This window comes from Cetorhinus maximus, chromosome 11, assembly GCF_964194155.1.
Source record: "Cetorhinus maximus chromosome 11, sCetMax3.hap1.1, whole genome shotgun sequence".
In the NCBI taxonomy this organism is placed as follows: Eukaryota; Metazoa; Chordata; class Chondrichthyes; order Lamniformes; family Cetorhinidae; genus Cetorhinus; species Cetorhinus maximus.
In genome coordinates, this window is record NC_135889.1 from 8,698,819 (window position 1) to 8,723,095 (window position 24,277).

At 42.3% G+C, this 24,277-nt stretch overlaps 1 protein-coding gene across 1 annotated transcript in view; it reads left to right on the forward strand.

Annotated features, from left to right (window-relative positions):
- The window catches only part of LOC144686374 (double-stranded RNA-specific editase 1-like), a 309,081-nt gene that overhangs the window by 234,339 nt on the left and 50,465 nt on the right, over positions 1–24,277 (forward strand). Inside the window, exons 7-8 of the mRNA XM_078551506.1 lie at positions 19,739–19,853; positions 23,652–23,820. Coding sequence (XP_078407632.1) covers positions 19,739–19,853; positions 23,652–23,820 — 284 coding nt within the window. The remainder of the gene's footprint in view (positions 1–19,738; positions 19,854–23,651; positions 23,821–24,277) is intronic.

Genomic DNA, 24,277 nt, shown 5'->3' on the forward strand with positions numbered 1-24,277 from the left:
TTGCTAAAAAGTGATCTGATTGTCCAGCTGATAACCTGAGGAGTAAAGATGCAATTTACAGTTTGTCTTATTGCATATGCCATATAGGATGTGAATGAATCATTCAGGCATGTTTGCTGTACTTGCATAAACACCGCTTACATAAACATTCAGCAGGGATGAAAATGTTTTCCCAGATCTTATCATCAAACAATTTTGAGAAAATCCAGAGCCAGAGCTTTACCAATCCCTTGCCAGCGGGCTGGGAGACAGAATGGCCAGCAAGATGATATAGGAAGATGTTTGGGGGGTGGGTTCTGCCTGATGGCTTCCCATCTCCAAGCCATTTTACCAGCGGCAGGAAAGCTGACAGATTGGTTGACGATTGGGAGCCCAATTGAGCCACTTAAGTGGCCAGCTAAGGGCGATTTCTCACCCCTGTCAACATTTTGCCCATGGCGGGGCGAGCTGCCACTGAGTGGGGAGACCATCTCGTGAAACCTGGCAGCCTCCCAACTTGGAGGGAGTGGGATCCCTCCTTTCTGGGCACACTAGGGGCAGTGGCCACGACCCTGATTGCCATGGCCTGCCAACCCCACTTACCCCTCTTTGAGGGTAGCTCAGCCATTGAGATGCCCTCTCATTGCAGCTGCAGCCTCAGCGCTGACCACAACTAACCCACAACCTATGCAGTTTTCCTTTCGTAGGGCGAGGACATCTTCAGTTGTTTTGTTGCCTGGGTCGAAGAAACCTATATTTTTCATGATTGTACTCCAATGAGTTTTCAGGGTGTTGAACCTAAAGTTTTTCTCTTATCCCACCCATGTCCCCTAAAGGTTCAGTGCATGAACAAGGCAGCTCCCTCTGTATATCTTAATTGTTTATACATGAGTCCAAACAGTGCTAATAGGCTGCTTTATCAAAGAGCCCTTCCTGACAGAGGCCAGCCATGTCTTCCGATTTAAGTTATGTGCAGTTATTGCTGCACATAATTTAATGCTCATGTTCGATTGTAGGTGAGTTAAGTTTGAGAGAATAAGTGAGATTTGGGTAAGGTCGATTAGAGATGTTACTAAGTAGAAATACTACAGCACTGGTGTCAGATTAAGGGCGTCTGCATCAGTAGATAAAGAAGTCATGTATGTCCCATAGATTGAAAGGAGAGTGCATGATAAAATTAAAACCACCTGGTTTAATGGTGATATGTGAAGGCAAATTAAATTATTGAAAATGGCTTTCAAGATAATGTGGATAGGTTTAAGGTTCAGTTGAAGTTAGGTTTGGCCAAATGATCATTGCCACACCTATTCATAATTACTTCTTCCAACGATAGCAGTTTTTATTTAAAGTTACCGCAGGAGTCTGATGATGATCAAGGACTGCAGTAGGGCCTTTGATCCCGCTGGATTCCCAAACCCCTTTAGCTCATCTATAGTTGCTAATTTCTCACCACATTCTGAAAATATATCATTTATTTTGCTTGGTTCTGAAGTGGATAATATCGGACTTGCCCACATTGAACTCCCGCTTTACAACTTCCTGCTCCCACCTGTACTACTTACTGCCTCTTCTAATTTGGTATAATCTGCAGACTTGCATGTACAACTCTATTCCTTGATCCAAATCATTAATAAATATTGTTGAGGCTCCACAACAGACCCTTTGGGAAGACCACTTGCCATACCCTGACAATCTGAGTACCTACGATATCCCTACCCTTGGTCTTCTACTCCCAATGCATTTCAAAAGGTTAACTCCAATTCTGTACACTTTTATTTTAGCTAACAATCTCTTCTGTGGAACTTTATCGAATATCGTCTTGAAGTCCATAGGGATAGCATTCGTTGACTCTCAAATACGGACTCTCTCTGATGAGCTCAGATTTGTTTAAGTATTCAGTTACTCTATCCCTAAAGACAGACTCTTATAGCTTCCTTACAATTGACAGACCTGTGGTTACTTGGTTTCTTTCTCCCATCCTTCTTCAATATTACAGCGGTGTTAGTAAATTTCCAATCTAACAGCACAATTCCCGAATGAAGAGAGCTTTGAATGATTATGGCTGACACTTCATTTGCTCCTTTTAATACCCAGCGGTGGGAAACAATCAGATCCTGGAGGTTTATCTGTCGGAAGTCCCTTATTTTCTCCCTTACCTTTTTTTTAAAACCTGTATTGAATTTATTAAGTTCCATCCCTTCATTTATTATTAGTCTCCCTCCTATTACTAGTATTTTATCCCCCCCGCCACTGTGAAAACTGATACAAATAAATCTGCCATTACCTTGTTGCCAATTAAAAGTATCACCTGGTTCTGTCTTTAATGGGTCTACATCTCCTTTAGCAACTTCCTGCATTGTATGAAAATTTTCCTGCTAGCCTTTACAATACTTACAAGTTTTTCTTCATATTCTCTTTCACAGATCTTGATACTTTCTTTGTCCCTATTTTATCCAGCCTAGAGCACCATTTTTCTTTAAAATTGTGAAAAGCACTTCCTTTAGCCTTATGGTGCATCTTATCTCATTTGTTGATCTTGGTCACTTGACTTTACAAGTGGAACATTTTGCTCTTTAGGGGTTCATATTGGTCTTGTAGTAAACAATTCTTTCAATACCTCACTTTTTTACTGAGGTAAATAAAGATCAATGTGGGCAAGTCTGAGGCTATTCACTTTGCACCCAAGCAAAATGAATGAGATATTTTCAGAGTGTGGTGAGAAACTAGGAACTGTAGATGAGCAAAAGGAGTTTGTGAGCCCAGTGGGATCAATCAAAGGCCCCATGCAGGTTTACCTGTTTACTTGTACTACTTATGCCTCAACCCTTTAAAGTCAACCTTAGTTCTGTTTAAAGTCTTGATTCATGCTTGATCCTTCTCCTTGTCAAACTTCATGTCAAAGCTTACCATATTATGGAATCCGTGCTCTCAGTGATTAGATGAAGGCCTCCGGGATACAATCATTAATTATATTGTAAGACAGATGTACAGGAGTTACAAGTTTAGATGGAGTAAATAGACTGCAGGTTGATCTGGGTACACTGGTGGGGGGAATAAGCTCACATTTGGCAGATGTCCTTCAGTGTGAATAAATGCAGGCGGACGCAATTGTCACAGTAATTACACTTATAAATAATACAGATTACGCACAGAGTAGGAAAGTGAGCTGGAATTTGTACTTCATGGAATGCTGATAGCCCATGACCAGGGATGTGAGTCTATTGGGAAAACAAATAGAAAGCCTTACTGTCAAGACAGAGAAAGACAGAATTAGAAACGTAATACTTGCCCTGTACATGCCTTGATTTGGCCACACCTCAGAAGTTGTGGCCAGTTTCGGCCCCTTCACAAGGAAGATATCAAGGCTTTTGATGTCAAGAAGATTTACACTACACAACGCCCTTAGCATTTGCATCCTGTGTCTCAGTCCTTGCCTGCCATTTCATCTTGTACTGACCAAAATTGTCCCAATCTTTTCCTGAGCCTTTTCTCTTCCACTGAGCATGGTCCGGGCAATGTGTTAGTTTTGTATTGCATCCATTGTGAGCCGTTTATGTGCAGGTCTGAGACTGGTTTATACTTCATCCCTGACATTACATTCTGCCTCCATTGTGAGCTCAGGTCTGTCGCTGTATCTGTCTCCACTATTCTAGAGCCCTCGCTGCCAGTTCACTGTCTCATTCTCCCTTTTTCCCCTTGCTTTCACTGCTCTAATGTTGACTTTTTACTGTCCCCAATACACGTGATGTATGCTTCAGGAGACATATATTACAGCAATGGGTGGGACAGCTGCAGTGGGAATTTTGTAAACATTAGAAACCACATCCCAGGTCCTAGATTATCTATGAACAGCGCCATGGGAGAGCTAATAATTATCCTAAAATTATAAGAGGGCATCTACATTGAAACTTGACAATTTTTTGTAAACTTCAATTCTTCACCTCATGTTAGTATTTATGTCGCATGCAGTGTTAGAACATTTTCCTCCAAATGATATTAACTCGCAGCAATGTTGTGCTGTTGACCAGAATCTCTGCAAGTTTCTGACCTCCATTCTTCTCTTTATTTGGGCTGCTTAGCTTGTTTGACAAATTAGCTTGTTGGGTTCCGCTGACATGGAACAGAAATCCAACAATGTATATATTTTAAAACTTTATCCTTATTGCTATTTCTAATTTTCAAACTGGACTTCTCTGCTGAGCAAAGACAATGGAGATGGTTGATCCTCTGCCTGGGAGTTATCCCCAGCAGTCTCCAGAACAAAAGAATTCTCTCCGTTTTGGGAATATCGCACCTCATTATGCTTACAGAGCTATTAACAGACCACTTGGGACTGGTCAGACCAATTTCTAAGGGAGCTACAGGCCATTTGCTGTTTTACCATCCAACTGGCAAAGCCGCAAAGAAGCTGGCTGTGTCCAGACAGGACAACTGGCCCATCTAACCTGACTCTGCTGGAAGATTTCATATCACCGCTTACAGAACCGTCTCAATCTCTGCATGCCTTCTTCATCTTGTAACAACAACGCCACCTGAAAAGCCAACCTTACAACACCGGGCTCCAGCCACCTGAACTCGAAACGCCTATGTGAAAAAATTCCTCATAGGCCTCTGACTTTGGGACTCTCCCGTGAACCAGTGTTTAATTTTTTTGTGGTCTTTGTACTTTAAAGACATTTTTTCTCTCCCCCCACCCCCCACCCGGTGTGAATGCAGAGTGGGACATTGCGGATACTCATTTTGCTGATTTTTGAATGTGTGAAATAAACCAACCTTCTGAGTTAATCCTAACTCGAGTTTGCTGTGGGTTATTAGTAAAATTGGATCTCTCACAAATCTAGTGGTTGGGAAAAGATATGTCATTTGCTTATTCTTTAAAACAAGGTAATTCAAAACACTTTCTGTTTAAAGACAGGTGGTAAGAGGAAAACTGCTATTTGAACTGATCCACCTCCTGCCCTAACAAACCCATATCCAAAGACATCTTAGTCGGTACTGTTCCTTTTTTTTTATTTATATGATAGGATCTCAGTGATATCCAGTCAAGATGCACTTCTTAAACTCCTACTTGAAGCAACAATTCAATTCCTGATTCTCAATTTATAGGCAGGTTAAAATCAAGTTCTACATTATGCACATTATGTTGTTGCATTTTGGTTTGCAAACCAGCCCTGTAAAATGTTGAAAAGAAGGTTAATTTTCTTCTCAGTGATTTCCCTTTATCAATTTAGCGCTGGTTGTAATAACTGCCAACAGACACTGCTAATTCTACTGGAACTGCAGCATTAGGTGAATTTATGCAACACTTTTCCACTACATTAAGAAGCATATTGCTTTGACGTCTGAGTTCATTTTCTTCTGTGTGTAGGATCCCATATGACCTTGCAAAGAACTAATAAGTATCTATCCCATTCAATGCTGAAGGGGTCTAATCTTGCCAGAATTCAGTCAGATCTTCCTTTCAGCCTTGAGGAGCCTATGAATGGCTTTAAGCAGACTGGTTGTTCGAGGATCTGTAATGGTCATAAACAAGAATGGAATTAAAAGTCAAATGTTTTGTAAAAAAATGCAACTACTTTCTGTGTGTCTGTTAAATAATCTCTGCATTGTTTCAGTGAAGTAAATCTCTGCTGGTATGTCCTTAAAGCAAACTCTCTTTCTAACAATCTACCATCAGCAATATTGTGAAAGATCTGTAAGGGGCTCCAACAGAATGGCATCGAAACAGCTTGGAGATGTCAGCAGAATAGTAAGAAACCGAAGAGCAGATTGACAGTTTGATCAGTTGTTGGCTGTAGAGTCTATCACTCATACTATGAATTACTTCATTTAAATAGTTTCGTTTTGGAAAATAACTGGAAGATGCAGAGAAAGGAGATGGGAAGAAAACAAGAAATCAGGAGACCTGATTTTACTTCCAGGGTCAGAAAACCGACAACAGGACTGTTTCCAGATCTCGGAGGCAGCCTTGCGAATTGACTGGAGGGCAGGTTGGGTGGCCAAATAGCAACAGCAGGGATGGGAGAGGCAAGGCAGAGGTTGGGAACCTGGGGTAGGGCTTGATGCTGACTTGGAGGTCATCTTGGAGGCAGTGGGGGAAGAGGAGAGAGGTCCTCTTTCTGGAGGGTGGCAGGAGAAGGCCACCCTCCCGAACCGAGCCAGGTATGGATTAAGGTTGCTGAGACCGTCAGCTGATAAAGTGTGGCCAGGAGGATGACAGGCCTCTGGTTATTCAACCTCCAGCAGACTCTCCTGCTGAAGAGCCTGAGGGCGCATGCTGCTCCGGAACATTGGAAAAATATGTGCCCAGAGTGTACTTCCTGACTCCTCAGCGTGGCTCTTTAAGGACTTGTCAGCAGTCTACATCACAGCTTCCTTTGTCAATTAGCCATTGACATAAGTCAGAGGTCAGCAGTGCCTTATCCTTCTGCATAGACAGAAGAAAGAGACCGAGGTAAGAGCCCATGATGCCTGAGAAAGGGAGCTGACAGGAGGAGGGAGAAATGCCCCATCTGCACATCATCATTGCCCATAGAGGAGGAAGCTACGGAACATGCAAAGGTGGCCCTCCAAGAGCAAGTAGGGGAAGGTGGGTGGGCATTCCAGATGGAGGAGGTGAAGAGATATGGTGATCTGTAGATGAAGGTGTGGAGTGTGCTCCCCTCCATCCAATGGCATGCCAGTGACTCAGCTCTATAGGGAAGCCTCAACACTGCAGAGGCTTCTAATCGCCAAGGTTAGTACTTATGATTCTTCTCATGTCTCTGTTGTGGAGGGGAAAGAATGGAGTCTTGTGGCAGCACTGGGGCAAGCATTGGAGGCAGAGACATCAGAACCAGCACACTTAAATCTAAAAGTGCACACTCCACAAGATCGGACACAATCCCATTGGTGGGTCCTTGCAATTAGAGAGGGCGGAGAGCACATCACTAGTGAGCAGGAGGAAATGAGCGAGGCGGAGCCAGCTGTGGGCAGTGCCTCTGAGGATGGAGGACACACACAACCATACTCGGCTGGGCACAGATGCAGGGCCTCTGGAGTCACAAGGAAGGAGGCTCTACTTAGACCAGCAACAACAAATGTGCACTACATGTCAGATATGCCTGAGGCAGCATGGAATTATGGGTGAGAATGGAGGAGTCCATTCAGCTCATGCACTCCACCATGGCTGAGGGCTTTAAACACATGAGTTCCTCCATTGAATGGCCAGCCACATATGGTGGCAGCACTTTTGAGTGGATGCAGGAGCAGCACATTGACATGCACAGAATGCATGCCATGCTCTGTAGCATTGACTGGTCAGTAGCACTGGTGGTGCAGAAACGTTTAGAGTAGATGCCAATGTGCCTCAGCCGTGCTTCCCTCCAGCCAGCTTAGGGCTGAGGCAGTCACTGAGGAGGTTGAGGGTGCTGTCCCTGATGGGGTACCTTGGTCCCTCTGACTGAGGGATTATCTATGCAGCAGGACCCAGTGATGGAGGCTGCCCCTGCATTGACGCCACTGCAGCAGCATCTAGAACCTCCATGACAAGCATGACCGCCATGTGCATCTTGGCTGCAAGCAGAGACAAGCAAGCAAGCTGCCTCCTCATCATCCATGGCTATAAGGGGAGCACAGCATAGAAGTGGCTAAGAGTTGAGGCCAGCGCATTGGGCAGAGCACTGAAGGGTTTATTTCACATGTAAATGTGTACTTTTTTTTTCCATCAACTTAATGTAAATAATGACGCATGACACCAGGCTTGTGAGCTTCCATTCTATAAATGGCAGCAAGGAAAAGAGGGAAGAGGTGGTTAACAGAAGCAAGAGTTCTTGAAGTGGGACAGTAAAAGCTATCTGCTCACGATGAATCATTCATTATCAGAGTTGATCCTTTCCAGGGTGTGTCTTCAATGGAAGTACTTTTACAGGCAACTCAGCGTACTTCACACTACACCATCCTCTGGTTAGGACTCAGCTGAAACAATGCCTGGATCAGATGATCCCTGACTTTAACAGTGTCCTGACAAGTCTTGTGCCATCTCGTCATTCTCCTGTGCAACTTGAGGCACCAAATGTTCTGCATTTTCCTCCTCCTCTTCGTCGTCATTCTCCTCCTCTTCTCTGACCTCCTGCTCTTACTCTCTTTTGGGCTTTTTTCATTCTCGCGCTTCACTTTTTTTCAAGGTCCACACGCTTCTGGAGTGCAGCAGTGTACTGCAGGGTGCCACCCAACTGTTCAGGCACCAAACCACATCTAAAGGAGCCTGATGGTATGTTCGATGGCAGGCCTTGTGAGCAGATGGCTTTGGTTGTAGTGTTTCTATGGCTCTGTCTTGGGGTCTTTAGAGGGGTGAGTGGCCATCTCTTCAAGGGATAATCTTGTCCCCGAGAACCCATCCATGGGGTATAGGAGGGGGAAGGGAGCGGCGTAGAGTGAAGAGCTGTGGCTCCCTGGACTGCCAGAGGATGAAGGCATCATGGCAGCTGCCAGGAAATGGAGCACACATGTAGGAAGCTCTTGTGGTTGCAGACCAGCTGAATGTTGAGGGAGTAGAAGCCCTTCCAATTCAATTCAATTTAATTTAATTTCATTTTATTATCCATAGGGAAATTCATTTTAGGTAACATTGCTCATTTGTTTAAAAAAAACACATAAATGAATAATAATAAAAGAAAATTACTCTATCTCAGAGATCTAACTTTAATTAAATAGATATAAAAAGCTATTCCAATACATTAAAATAATTAGTCAGTGAGCCCCACCCTGAGTGCATATCCTTGTCCATATATCAAACACCTATTAAAAGCTTTTATCGAGAAGGGCACAAATGAGTTAAGGAACCAATTTGTCCTGCATCTGAGAGATTGCAACCAGTAGTAATTCTGGAACGAAGGGTAATTCTCATTGTTCATGACACTCTTCACTTGTGTCAAATCCTTCAAGAGTAGATTTCGTCAAGAAAGATCTGCTCACCAAAAACCTTCCTGCCTGGTTCAGTAATCTCTGTACTCTTAGAGTCTGTTTTCCTAAGACAACAGTACCAGGAGAGACATCCAGAAAGGATACCACTCGACTACAGCTGTAAAGAACAGTTACATGATTATAGGATCTACTTGGAAAGATTTTAATTTCCTGAGGCAGCATAATTGTCTATGTTCCTTGCCCACCACATCTGTTCACTCCAATTCAACTTAGCATCTACTTTGATGCCTAGATACTTGTAGTTAGTAACTATTTCAGTGTCCACATTATGAATCTTCACAGGAATAACTGGCTTTTTCCTCAAGTCTATGATTAGGTTGTTTGTCTTGTTTTCGTTCAGTTTAAGAGAATTGTTATTGCATCATTTTACGAACCTCTCCAGAGTCCCAATGGTTTACTTCATTATTCCTAACAAGTACTGTATCATCAGCATACTTCAGGATCATTATGTCGTTATACTTTGATCGACAATCATTCGCTTAGAGGATGAAAAGCAAAGGTGACAATACACAGTTGAGAAAATCATTCGTTAACTAAGTAAATCCCGGAAAGTAACACCTATTGTGAAGGAAATCACTGATCCAAAGTAGGAGAGTAGGGTTGACATCAAGGTTTTTCAGTTTTTCAATAACCTTGAATGGTTGCATGGCATTAAATGCAGAAGAGGAATTAACAAAGGTAGCACAATAATTGCCTAATCTATACCTATACTGTTGAATCAGATGGACCAAGGTCAGAACAGTGTCGTCTACTGGTTTATGCGATTGACAGACACGCTGTAACTGATCAATATGTGGAACGAGAGGATCTAAAAGACGCTTAACACAATGTGCTCAAAACATGACTATCGATGTAAAAGCAACTGGTTGGAATCATTCACCTCAGCAGGCCGTGACTTCTTAGCAGCCGGGACGACGATGGCTGATTTCCAACAGCAAGGAACAGTATGCATGTCGCTTGTCGAACGATTTCTGAAAGACCAGAGAAAAGGGGACTCCCAACTGATGAGCACATTCCTTAAAGAATTTTTCTGCTGATCTGATCTGGGCTGCATGCTTTCTGTGGGTTCACTCGCTTGAATTGCTTCTGTACCTCCCATTTGTTGCTAGTTTCAAACTGGCTGAAAAGTCTGTTCAATTTATTCGCAACATCATGAGGATGATCTGCAGACAAAGGGTTATTCCTCCTTTTCAGTATGAAGCCTGACATTTGATGCATGCACTTCCATGTATCTCTGGTATTATTTGTCTGAAAACAGTTATGCAGCTTATCTCTATACACATCCTTCATGCTTGAGTTTTAGTCCGTCAAGTTTGTCTTCACCCCCTGCACTAAATATTTCCTTTATTATTGCTTTCAAGTGCTTTTGTGATCCAGGGCTTCTCATTTGGATAGATCTTAATTGTTTTAGTTTAGACATGAAGCTGTTCACAAGATGATATAATAATTTATGATATCTGCTCTGTTATTTATGTCTTCACTCTACATAAAAATATTCCAATTCGTGTTATCAAAGCAAATTTGCAGATCTTGAATAGCCACGTTATCCCAAACTTTAGCCACTTCCTGCCACATTTTTACTGTTTTGAGTTCTGTCAATATTTAGGGCAGAGATGCGCAACATTATGACCTGAATCTCCAATCCCTAGTTGAATCCAAGACTTGTAAGGGTCAAGAATGGAGTCTGAGACAAAAGTTTGAGGCCAGAAACTTTTGACAGCTACTGGCAGGGCATGCCGAGCAATGCTGCGAGGTGTGAGGTCTTCCATAGTGAACGCACAGATCTCTGTGATAATCTGCCTGGATAAATGCAGTTCCCTGCAGCACTGGTTCTCTGACATGTCCGAATAGCTCTATCTTCGATTATAAATCCTATGCTGAGGGTATCATCTGCATTGCCTTCATGTCCCTCATCCTTCTTCATTGCTCTCCTGATGACCAGGACTCTGCCTCTGCTGCTGAGGTTATTGCTTCTCATTGCCACTAGACTCAAAATCTGAGAGTTTGCTACAATGCCAGCTCTTGCCTTCCTTGCCCCTAGCTGGACTCAGCTTACCCCCTTCTTAAATGCCAGGAGGGTGATGGCCCCTTGCACAGTCCAAGCACAAAGATTCACTCTCCCGGCAATCTGTGCACATCCAACGGCACCTATGTGCCAATGGCTGAGTGCCCTTCTAAGTGGTGCACCCTTTGATGGATCCACCTAAGTTGATAGTGGGGCATGACTGGCTCCCTGCTTTGCTGCTTCCACGCACCTCATCTGCCCCCGATCCAGTGTGCAGCCCATGCACCTCCACTAAACTGCCAAACTGGTCATCAGCGAGCTCTGTGAGCCCCTTCACTCCTTCGGTTGGCCTCCTTGCAGAATCGGGCAAGTTGCAGCACCCGCTGTTGCGTTTCTGTGTTTTACACACCTGAACTGATAAACCATATGTTGATGCAGTTTATTTAAAAATACAGTGCAGGATGGTTCAGCAGACAGATCTACTTTATGGATTCAGCAACAATTGCTCACAAGGACAGTACAGCTGCAATACCCCCTTCCCCACACCCCACACACACACACACAACATACTACTAGCTGTTAGTCACATGCTGCTCCACATCATAGCTACTTGCTCATTTGCATATTCCCATAGTGTTAGCGCAACATCCCTTTTGTTTTCCAAGAAAACATTACATACATTAAGAGTGAAATCACATAGGCAGTAGGGTTGCAAGAACTATTTACACAAGATAGATCTCTGTTTAAGAGTTTGAGTCTGTTAACATATGGGTGGCTTGCTAATCCTCCTGGATCTTGTAATGATATGACCTTCCTGAGTTCTAGACTTGTCGCTTAGGCATTCTTAACTTGTAGGCACATTGGCATTCTGTATATTATTGGAATGTTGGTTGTTTTCTTGGTGATCTTCCACAATTTCACTTTCCAAGTTCATCCAAGATGTGTTTTAAATGCAGTTGAAGTGCTGGGCGTTATACAGTTGTACAATTCCCTTAGCTGGCTTTTGTAACATCCTTCCATTTGGTGTTGTGACCTCATAGGATCTAGGCTCACTGCACCCTTTGGATACTTCTGTGGTGACCAGGTGCCCTGGGTAGGATGTATGACCCAAACCTGTCCTACTCGCAGACCAGGCAGTTCCGCATCTGCGTGTCGGTCGTTTGCCGCCTTCATTCTCCCTTGTTTTCTGAGAAGTATTTCCTGTATCCCTGAGAACTGAGACAGGTTATGGCTTGGCAAGGTTGTCCCAACCTGCCCTCTGAACATGATTTCTGCTGGTGATGGAAATATATCGCTCTTAAGTTTAACATGGCAATCTGGAGAGCTTGTTTTGTTTCACAATATTCATAATTAATGCCTTTAACGATGTGAACCATTCGCTTGGCAAGGAGGTGAATCTGGGGTAGTGTACTGAGGCTGTCGCTTGGTTTATGCCCCATTTAGCACACATGTCCCTAAAAGGTCTGCCAGCATATGATGGCCCATTGTCTGATATGATCTCTTGAGGCATACGAACAGTGCAGCCATTGTGTCTGCTTTGGCTGGATATCTGAAGATTGGAAACTTAGAAACGTTATCAGTGACTAGGAAAAAGTCGTTGCCATGGAGAGTGAATAAATCTGTTGCAATTTTAGACCAAGGGTACGATGGAATGGTGAGGTGTAGAGGTTCTTTGTGTTGATGTGGCTGGTGACTCTGGCATGCCCTGCACATCCTCACTACCTTCTTGATATTGTTGATGATCTCTGGCCAATGAACAGTTTCCTTTGCCAGGCACTTTGTTGGCTCTATTCCATCCAACTCCTCTTAAGCTTCTCTTGTATGTGCATACTGCATTTTCTAGGAGGGTTGCTGATGGAATTGCATCTTCCTGAGGTGTAGTACAGCATCACCTCTGAAGTCTCTTATAGTGTCAAATCTGTCAATACCTTTTGTACATCATGGATGGACTTGATACGATTATTTTTGGCCCCTTCTACCAATCTTGAAATATTGATGATCTCATATATTGTTGAGCCTGTGGACACCAATAATCCTGCTAATGCTGACCTGCTCATGTCCACCAGGTAAAATACTTGTGGTTTCCATGCAGACTTGCTGTAGCTGCATTTCAATGTCATTGTACCTATGCAATGAATGGGTGACCCATTGTACACAGTTAGTTTGGCTCTTGTAGGTTGTACTATTGACTTCCAATGATCCAAATACATATTCTTCAGAATTCTGACTGGTAAAGTGTTCGTGCTCACTCCCATAGTGACTTCAGCTGCGAGCGTGTGTTTGTCACTTTTCTTTGGGCATATGATGCTAATAGTAGCAAAAGCCACTAACTGTTTGAGTTCATCCACACATTGTGTCACATTCACAATGTAGAAGACCTGTTTGCTTTCCAGTTGAAGATTTTTCCACTCTGAATCTTCACGCTGGTCCATCTGGCCGCTAAGCTCGTGCATGTGCTTGTGCTTATGTGGGCCTCTGCCGCACACCCTGCTGTTGCTGCCAGTATTCGGCACGTACTTTTTATTTAGTTGTATTTTATTGTAACCTCTGGTCGCACCTCCAGAACTAGATCTCCTACATAAACGAGCCCATTCCAGCACATACCTTGCAAAGATCTTGGAACACTGAACAGCTTTGCAGTGGCTGCACAGTAAACCCCACTTCCCACATGGTTTGCTTGCTTTCTGCATCCTGGCTACTGCACCAAATGCTTGGTGCTGTTGTTCAGCCACAATGGCTTTGCATTTTCTGCCATCTTTTAGCAGTGTGTCAATTTTATGGCTTTTTCTCCAAAAGATCTTTTTGGAAGGCTTCGATCAGTATTGAAGCTATCATAACCAGCTCCATTATCCATTCAGACAGCTCACCTTCTGAGAAATCGTAGTCCTTGCCTTTATCATGGCACCTCCTGACAAACTGATCAATTGATTTTTGTGGCTGCTGCCTGTAGGACATCCTTGCCCTTAACATGGCACCTGCTGGCGAGCTGATCAATTGATTCTATGGCTGCAGTCTGTAGGATATCCGCTCCAAACGGTGGGTGAAGCCTGAAGTTTACTTTTCCATGAAGCTGATCCTCCAGCATGTTCCATAGCTTAACAGGGTCCTTCTGATCCTCCTCAGACAGGCCTGAAGTGTTGACTCTATGCAACCCCTCATTTCCAATGGTCATCTTTATTTTCACTGCTTGTTCATCTGGTGCTATGACAGATGAATCTAAAAAGCATAGTCCTATCCTTTGTTTGAAAAGCCTAAGTTTGTATAGGACTGTGGCCTTCGAATTCCAAATCTGGGAAATTTGGTGGTCACCTTCCTGATGTTTAAGGGATTGTAACCTCTGTACTTGATGGAGAGTTTCACCAATGCAGCTGTGTTTTGTTTTATTCTCTTCCCTCCTGTTTTTGTGGCTGCAGTTCACGTTTTTTTTCATCTTGCGTGTTTTTGTCTTTTGCGTGGGAATGGCACCTGAAGACGTCACAATGGCTCTGCAGCTTTTCCTGCGCGTTTCAAAACTAACTGCGCAACAAGACTATGAACCAAGTTGCTGCCCCCATTCCGAGTTGCTGCCCCCATAGACTCCTGATCCAGCTATTCCACAAACTGCAAAGCACCATCTGCAGAGGTGCTCTGCCTTCGGGGATTTTGATGTACAGCCTCTGTATCGTACCAGATCTTGTTTGTGGCTCATCTTGTGGTCTTCAAATTCACATCGCTGCCATCATGTTTTGTACCTATGTTTCCATTGCACAAACTCACCAATCTCACCCCAAGACTGGTGAACTATACATAGGTTCAGTTTAGAACAAGAACAAAGAACAAAGAAAAGTACAGCACAGGAACAGGCCCTTCGGCCCTCCAAGCCTGCGCCAATCATATTGCCCGTCAACTAAAACATTTTGCATTTCCGGGGTCCGTATCCCTCTATTCCCATCCTCTTCATGTATTTGTCAAGCTGCCTCTTAAACACCACTATCGTACCTGCTTCCACCACCACCTCTGGCAGCGAATTCCAGACACTCACTACCCTCTGCGTAAAAAAACTTGCCCCGCACATCTCCTCTAAAGTTTTCTCCCCTCATCTTAAATCTATGTCCCCTAGTAATTGACTCTTCCACCCTGGGAAAAAGCTTCTGACTATCTACTCTGTCCATGCCACTCATAATTTTGTAAACTTCTATCAAGTCGCCCCTCAATCTCCGTCACTCCAGTGAGAACAATCCGAGTTTCTCCAACCTCTCCTCATAGCTAATAACCTCCAGACCAGGCAGCATCCTGGTAAACCTCCTCTGCACCCTCTCCAACACCTCCATATCCTTCTGGTAATGCGGTGACCAGAATTGCACGCAATATTCCAAGTGTGGCCTAACCAAGGTTCTATACAGCTGCAGCATGACTTCCCAGCTTTTATACTCAATACCCCTGCCAATGAAGGCAAGCATGCCATATGCGTTCCTGACTATCTTATCCACCTGCGTTGCCACTTTCAGTGACCTGTGGACCTGTACACCCAGATCCCTCTGCCCGTCGATGCACTTAAGGGTTCTGCCATTTACTGTATAATTCCTGCCTGTATTAGACCTTCCAAAACGCATTACCTCGCATTTGTCCGGATTAAACTCCATCTGCCATTTCTCCGCCCAAGTCTCCAACCGATCTATATCCCGTTGTATCCTTTGACAATCCTTTTCACTATCTGCAACTCCTCCAACCTTAGTGTCGTCTGCAAACTTACTAATTAGCCCAGTTACATTTTCCTCCAAATCATTTATGTATACCACAAACAGCAAAGGTCCCAGCACTGATCCCTGCGGAACTCCACTAGTCACAGCTCTCCATTCAGAAAAGCACCCTTCCACTGCTACCCTCTGTCTTCCATGACCAAGCCAATTCTGCATCCATCTTGCCAGCTGACCTCTGATCCCGTGCGACTTTACTTTCTGTACCAGTGTGCCATGAGGGACCTTGTCAAAGGCCTTACTGAAATCCATGTATATAACATCCACTGCCTTTCCATCGTCGATCATCTTTGTCACTTCCTCGAAAAACTCGATCAAGTTAGTGAGACATGACCTCCCCTTCACAAAACCATGCTGCCTTTCACCAATACGCCCATTTGCTTCCAAATGGTAGTAAATCCAGTCACGAAGAATCTTCTCCAATAATTTCCCTACCACTGATGTAAGGCTCACCGGCCTGTAATTTCCTGGATTATCCCTGCTACCCTTCTTAAACAATGGAACAACATTGGCCATTCTCCAGTCCTCTGGGACCTCACCCGTAGCCAGTGAGGATACAAAGATTTCTGTCAAGGCCCCAGCATTCTCCTCCCTTGCCTCCCTCAGTACTCTGGGGTAGATCCCATCTGGCCCTGGGGACTTATCCACCTTAATATCCTTCAAGACGCCTAATGCCTCCTCTTTTTTGATCTCAACATGATCCAGGCTATTTACACACTCTTCCCTAGACAATTTATTTGAAGATGCAGTACAGGATGTCTTAGCAGACAGATCTACTTTATGAATTCAGCAACTATCACTCACAAGGACAGCATAGCTGCAATTCCTATACACACACTACAGACTATTAGCTACTGGTCACTTGCTGCTCTATATCCTGGCTGCTTGCATATTTGCATATTCCCTTAAAATGTCATCACAATGCCTGTCTTTGCCCGTCCTGATGAAACCTGCCATTGGTGAGAATGGTGATGGAAAAATAGCACGCTGGCCAGCGGCACTATTCCTAGCACCCATCCGCCTCTGTTTCCAACCGGGAAGATCAGGAGTCTTCGATTTCAGAACAGCGCAGTGAAATGAATGCTCTGTGTTTTGTTAAAAGCCACACAAGACCATTTCCCACCTTGCAATTAACACTGCAACTGTAGTGAAGTTGATTTTAAAATAGAAGAGTTTGGTGCTCGTGAGAATCGAGCACGAACAAAACTCCCAAATTATAGTGTCTTGGGGCAGGATTTTCTGGTCCTGGTCACGGGTGGGACCCGCTGCGGGCGAGGCGGTGCCCCAGCCAGAAGCCCATTGGCTTGCAATGAGACCGGAAGATCCCGGCGGCACGTGGGTGCGGAAGATCCCACCGTTGGTCTCGAAACCCAGTCCCAGCTGCAATATAGGTGAATATAGTGATGGTGAGAATGCGGCACATCTTGTATGGATCACCTAATTCCTTTAATCAAGAATTTTTTTCACTTTGATGTGAATAGCAGCTGCTTAATTGCCTAATTAATTCTGGGTTATTAAATATTTATTTAATTTACCATGAAATGTGCGCCTGGCTCCCCTTCAGTTAGTTAGGAGTAATTAGGAGTCTGAGATGAGCAAATTTATTGAGTGGTTTGCATTTTTATTGCAACAGTTTTAATATATTGCTTTTAGCAGTTGGAGCAATTAGTGTACATCTGCCACACTACCAACAATAGTATATTAGCACAAATTTACTGTTTTCCAAACAACAATTAGTAGCTGCAGTTGTAGCTAGCCTTCATAATTGCTCACTGTTCATGCTGTATTTGAGAATGATGGGGCAGTTGAAGATTGTAACATATCTTTGAATTAATATTGAGATACTTTGAGAAGCTGGGTGCCGTACAACTGCCCTCTGTCCTTTAACTCGAGGTTGTGCTGGATCTCTTTCCATTATTAATTTTGAGTTACGCTTTTGAGTACTTTATCCAACTGAATGTCCTCACTTTTATTCCTTTTGCAAGGAAGAAGCCTGGTGGGTAGATTGATGGTCATTCCACCTGCTCCACACCTACTACTTTGGTAGCTTTTAAGCAAGTTACAAGAGCATTCACAAGGCTGTCACACAGTGTAATCCAACATATACCAGAGTTGCCAACTCTGGTTCAAGCCATTCCTGGAGATTTGACCATGAGACATTTGACCACATGATGTCTGCAAATATTATTGCATTTATATGATTAAGGTTGGATCCCCTGTAGCTGAGTATCCATTGTGCAAGAAGTTATGAGAATAAAGGAATTACCTGTGAGAAAGCAATTAAGTGGAGAACCCAAAGGTGGGGAAAAGAGTCAAACAGGACACTGAGGTTGTGAATATTCTGAAACAGCAGCCAAAGAAGGGGATGGCATTGGTGACAGGGAGTGGAATCTGTAGTATGGTTAAAGGCAATGGATTTGGTCTTCCCAAAACAGGTGGTCAAGAGAGCTGGTAGAAGGGTAGAGCTGGGTGTTGCCAGCATATATGTTCAGCTTGACTTCATGTCTTCAGATGATGACGCCAAAGAGAGCCATATAGATGAGGTGACCTAGGATAGACCCTTGAAGACTTCAGAGGTGTAGCGACAAGAAGAGAAGGCATTAGTGGAGATTTTCTGAAAACAGTTGAATAGATTATAGTGGAACCAAGTATTCTGTGACTTTGATTTGAGCTGTTTCAGTGCTGTGGCTTCAGAGGTTCAAGCATGTAGTTGTATGAAAGATGGGTTCAGATTTGGGAGGTGCAAACATATTCCAGGGACTTGGAGTGGATATGAAGATTGAAGATAGAGTGGTGATCTGCAAGGATGGTATGGAGAGGAATAGAAGAAGGTGGGTCTCATTGACAAGGTGAGCTTGGAGAACATATAAAGGGAAATAGAAGCGAAACTAAAAATAGACATGTTTTCAGAGCTAGGGCAGGGGTAAATCTTGGGGAACTTGATTTGGTAAAGGAAGGGCAATGTGACAGAAATAGCTGAAGGGATGATCTTGTGACAACAAAGTCCATGAGCTCCTCATACTTGTTTGAAGTGAGGGTGGAGGGAGCAGGCTAGAGGGGCTTAAGGATACTGTTGGTAGTGGTAAAGCCAAGGCGTATCTGCATCCCAGAGTAAGCTTGGAGAAAAGTAACATAAACTGGGATAACACTCAAGAGAAAAAATGTTTTATGTAGCTTTTTTAAGTATGCAAAAGGTAAAACCAAAAATGTTAAGTGTATGATTGGTTAAAATTCAAACCCATTGCTGTTATTGGAAACGATGAACTGAGAATTTGGTGTACTGAAAACTGTTTCATGTGTTTGTTTTTTTAATTTTAATCCTCATTGGGGAGAGATGTTACTGCGAAGGAATGGAACTCTTTCCACTTTAGGCGCTCAATGGTGGCACCAAGCATTCCCAGTTATGGTAAAGCGCAATCAGATGCACAGCACTCTCTACCCTGGTCCAGCAATGTCCCAACCTTAAAAGAGCTTCTTCCCCTACTGCATAATTTTCCATTTTCGACACCAGCCATTCTGCCATCACACTAAATAGAGGGCCAATTAGTGCTGAATTATTTCAGTTTGTGCTGTCAGCCCACGCCAATTAGGAACTGGATTAAGACTGCCCAAATTTATTTTGCATTGAAGCCTCAATCAACTGACAGAGGATGTTTTTCCTCATCAACCAGAACTGGATTTGGACATGGGTCCTAGAAGCGAAAGGTCAGTTGTGTCTGTATACGTGATTTATATCTAAATATAGAAGTGTGATTTATAAATCGAATGTGGCTTCTAGAATTTCTTGATCTGACAAAACAAGCAGAAGATGGAGATGTGAGTACCGTATCACATCAAATGGAAATTGCAAAACATGTTCAGCCAATTTAAGAGAATCCTGTATTTGTCGCACCAAGCTAAGGAATGCTGTATAATTTTTAATCGTGTGGCAATTCTAGTCTGTAGAAAGCAACGCTAAGTAAATTAATAGGTAGTTTGGACCAGAAAAAGGATGGTTGGGAGCAATATACTCTATGGATTTGACCTGAATGTCTGATCTCATTCCTCTGACTAGGTACTGGCAGATGCAGTGGCTCGATTAGTGGTGGATAAATTCAGTGAACTGACTGACAACTTCACCTCCCCTCATGCACGGAGGAAAGTTCTTGCCGGTGTTGTCATGACAACAGGTACATTGCAATTTGTTTCATTTCTTCACTTTTGTATGTTGGGTTTCTTTTGGAATAAATTGGATTGTATAAATATGCTTCAATTATTTCACATTTAATAAAAAAAATAGAGTTTGTGATGTTAAAGTGGAATGATTGAGGTGAATAGCATGGATGCATTTAATGGGAAGCTAGCTAAGTAAATGAGAGAGAAAGGAGTAGAAGGATATGTTGATAGCTGAAGTAGATGAGCAAGGGCTCATGTGGAACATAAATGCTGGCAAAAGTCAGTGGGCTGAATAGCCTGTTTCTGTGTTGTAAAATTCTATGCACTGTGTGAAGGCCTGTTGGCTATATATATTTAAATTTTATTCTAGAACTCATTGTGAATTAAGTTTTATTGGTGCTTTCCCATCCCTGTCCTCTATCTATAAAAATATATAAATTAGCTTCCAACATAAATGTGTGTCTTGATTATAAAAATACATTTGCATATGGAATCCCTAATTTCTAACCATTTATAATTTGTGAAAGTTTTATGTACAGTATGGAAGATGCTCAGTGGCGAACTATGGAATAAAACATTTATCCTGTGAGTGAGGAAGACTGGATAACTCTTGTGCAACTGTCACCAGTGAGTTTTATAAAGGTTTTCCTCACAAGTGGAATAAATTTTCTATTCTATTATCCATCAATCACCCTGTTTATTCAACATGCCTTTTGTGTAGTAACAAAGTATTTCAGTAAATTAATGAAAGTGAAAAATGTAAATATTCTATCATGCATACAACAGACTTAACTGTATAACCACATGTATTGCATTAGTAGTAAAGGATGAAACTGGGGGTCATGTATTAATGTCATGTGTGAAAAAACGCATAAATAATTTCTGTCATTGTGAATGAAGAAGACTCTTTGAAAGACCAAAGAATTATAATCCATTCTCCTGCTCTGCAAGTGTTCCCCTTTTCAAATATTTATCCAATTCACTTTTGAAAGTTATTGAATTTGCTTCCACCACCCTTTTAGGCAGTGTATTTTGGATCATCATTACTCGCTGTGTAAAAGAAACATGTTGCGCCTGGTTCTTTTGGCAATTATCTGTGTCCCCTGGTTACTGACCTTTCTGCCACTGGAACCAGCTTCTCCTTATTTACTCAATCAAAACATTTCATGATTTTGAACTCCCCCACCAAATTTCCCTTAATAATCTTTGCTGTCTTGACAGTCTGTCCACATGATAGAAGTTCATCATCCCTAACACCATTCTAGTAAATCTTCTCTGCAATATCTCTAAGCCCTTGAAATCCTTCCTAAAATGTGCTGTCCAGAATTGGCCTCAATACTCCAACGGGGGGCCTAAACAGTGTTTTACAAAGGTTTAGCATACCTTCCTTGCTTTTGTACTCTGTGGGGTTGAAATTGTCTCAGACGCTGGCACAAAATGGGCAGTATAGAATTGGCCTCCCATTATACACACACCTGATAGTTAAGTCCATTGACTGCAATGGAACTGAGTATTTGGCACTGCATGTAACAGGCAACCAATTCAGTGCTACCCATTTTGCGCCACTGCCTAAGATGAATGTCTATTCCTGTGACCCTATTTATAAAGCCAAGGATCCATATGCCTTAGGTTTTTCTTTGTGTAAACGTGTTAGATTAGTTGTTTAATCAGTTATTTCATGTAGCACTGATTACTGGCTTGCATTTCGTCTTATAACTTTTTATAATTATTTATTATATACATTCACTGATTTTTTTTTAAGCATCATAAATGATTGTTGGGAGTAAGGCCATATTATAAATTGTAAATATAATAATTATATTTATTATAAACTATGAAAACAACATCAACGGAACCCCAAAATTAAATAAATAATTTTGATTTCCAGCGTGTACCATGATCTTAAAATGGAGATTGTGCTAATACAGATAGCAACCTCTCCAACTTTTAACAGTTTTAGCTGTGATAATACTATAGAGTAATATTGTCACGTAATCCTCAGGAGGATACAATAAGGGGGCTACATTGTTAGTAAGAAGAAACATGAAGGGAATTGTGGGCTGGTAGTGTCAAAATGAATTCTCACGTGTGCATGGGGAGATGGTGAAGTTCAATCCACTGGGTACAATGATAGGCTGGCTCAGTCCTTGTTTCTTTTCTTGCCTTTAGTTCAGTGTTAGAGTGCGAAAAGCAGGATGCAGTCAAGTTATGAACTTTTCATACAGTACCATGGCTTTAATCAATCATCCCTTTTCACACCTTCAAGTCCCCGGGGTATTCCCATAAACTCTGTAATTGGTTATAAATTGGTGCTTCACCTTCTTCTGTTTGTGTTAGTCTTAATACCTTCTGCCTGTGATAAATGAGTTTTCGAGTTGCTAACTTAAGGAGTTACCAAGGTGATCCGGGCCTTTGCCTTTTAACAATTTAATCAATTTCTGACGTGATCAGGGCCTTTGTCGTCTTCTAACTTAATCAGTCACATATTATCATATGCCTCAACTTTCTACTAATTTTCAACTTAACTGCTTCCTTTCCATGTCTCAACAGATGTAAGTACAATTGTTACCCATTATTACCATAATTTGTGAGTTAAGAGATGATGATTCAAGTTAGTCTTGGTATAATGATTAGGAGTAGCGTGCAGTGTTTTTCATTCATATTGCAATGGAGCAGATCTGTACAATATCAGATAGGAAGTTGTCCGTCACAACATTCTTGGATTACTTCATTCTAAGACAATTCAGTGTAGTGAATCTTGCCATCATTTAGAATATCTGTGTAATTTGTACACACATGAAGGTAAAAATCGTGGGAATCAGAATTTGTGGCCTTAACAGAAATGCAAGAAAATAATTATCTCAATGACTTTCTGCTTGGCTTACATCCAAAGAAAAATGCTGAGAATTGTCAAAATAAACCATGCTGCTGACTGCTCGGCCTCTGCTGCAACATAGTCAATGTTGAAGGAAGTCCAAGAGGAGAAAGCAGAAGCGCTAATCACAGTTTTGAATCATTTGTCCATTTGCAGATTGTGCTGGGGACTTGAGAATATTCAATATAACACCTCTGTTCAAGAAAAGAAAGTGGTCTAACATCAGCTGTCAATTATGTGTGATATACTTAGTAAGAGTTTAGAAATGTATGGCTTAATTGAGGACAGCCAGCACAAATTTGTTGAAGCTAAGTCATGTTTGTAAAATCTAATGGTTTCAATTTGGAGGCATGATTGAACAGATAAAGGGAACACAGTAGATACAGTGTATATGGATTTTTCAGAAGATTTTCAATGAGGTATCTCAGTCTTAAGGTAGAACAGGAGATGTAGCAACATGAATGGAAAACTGGTTAATAAACGGGAAACAAAGGGTTGGCTTCATGATTATTATCAGGATTGTAGAAAGATTGGCAGTGATCAGAACCCAGGGATTAGTGTTTGACAATTAAGAAAGTTTTGTGGATGTGATTAAGACTATTTCCTCAGGTTGGGAGTCAGTGATGAAAGTTTGTCGGTATAAATTGGTCAATTATGAAGTGAGAGAATTTGGGAAGAATTTGTTTATGCATCCAACGAATTGCATCAGAAAGAGACATCTTTTAAGGGAAAATTTGACAAATATTTCAAGTAGATTTGAAGAGGAACAAGAGCAGTGGTATTTGTTCTGCATTGCTTTAGCAAAGAGCCAGCATAGACACAATGGACCAACTGGTCTTCTGTGCTGTAACTCTTTGATCCTCGTAGTGTACTATACTGGCTTTCTGTATCTCACCTTTCCTCTTTCCCTCACCCTCCATACCACATCTGAAACCAGGATCTGATGTCAAAGATGCCCAGGTTATATGTGTCGCCACAGGAACTAAATGCATCAATGGCGAGTATATGAGTGACCGAGGCTTGGCTCTGAATGATTGTCATGCTGAAATTGTTGCACGCAGATCCCTCATCCGGTTTCTCTATTTCCAAATGGAGTACCATTTAAGGTGGGTAGAATTAAAGAATCACTGTGCTGCGTCATATTTTATAACACTGGTATTATAGTGTTCTTAAATGGATTTCATGTGGTATTGTGATTCCTGAGGTCAGTCTGTAACTAACCTATTGATAGAGCATTTATTTTCCCCACTACCAACTGTCTTAAACTCGACTCCCCACAACCTCCATCCTCACCTCTTTTTAAAAAGTAAAATAAATCTGAGGAGCTTGTCTGTTCTGCTAGCTCTGCTGCTTCCCTCTTTTCTTCTTGCCCAACATGTTACCCACTGTGGGTCCGAGTCCTGAGCCCCCATCTTTCTGTATTTTTTCACCCATCCATTTCCATGGTGGCTCCGAGCTAATCACATCCATACACCCCACCATCTTCTCCATTAACCCTATTTGCACTAAACTGTGACAACCCATTTTCTGTTTATGATCCCTATATTAGCTGACATTGTAAAT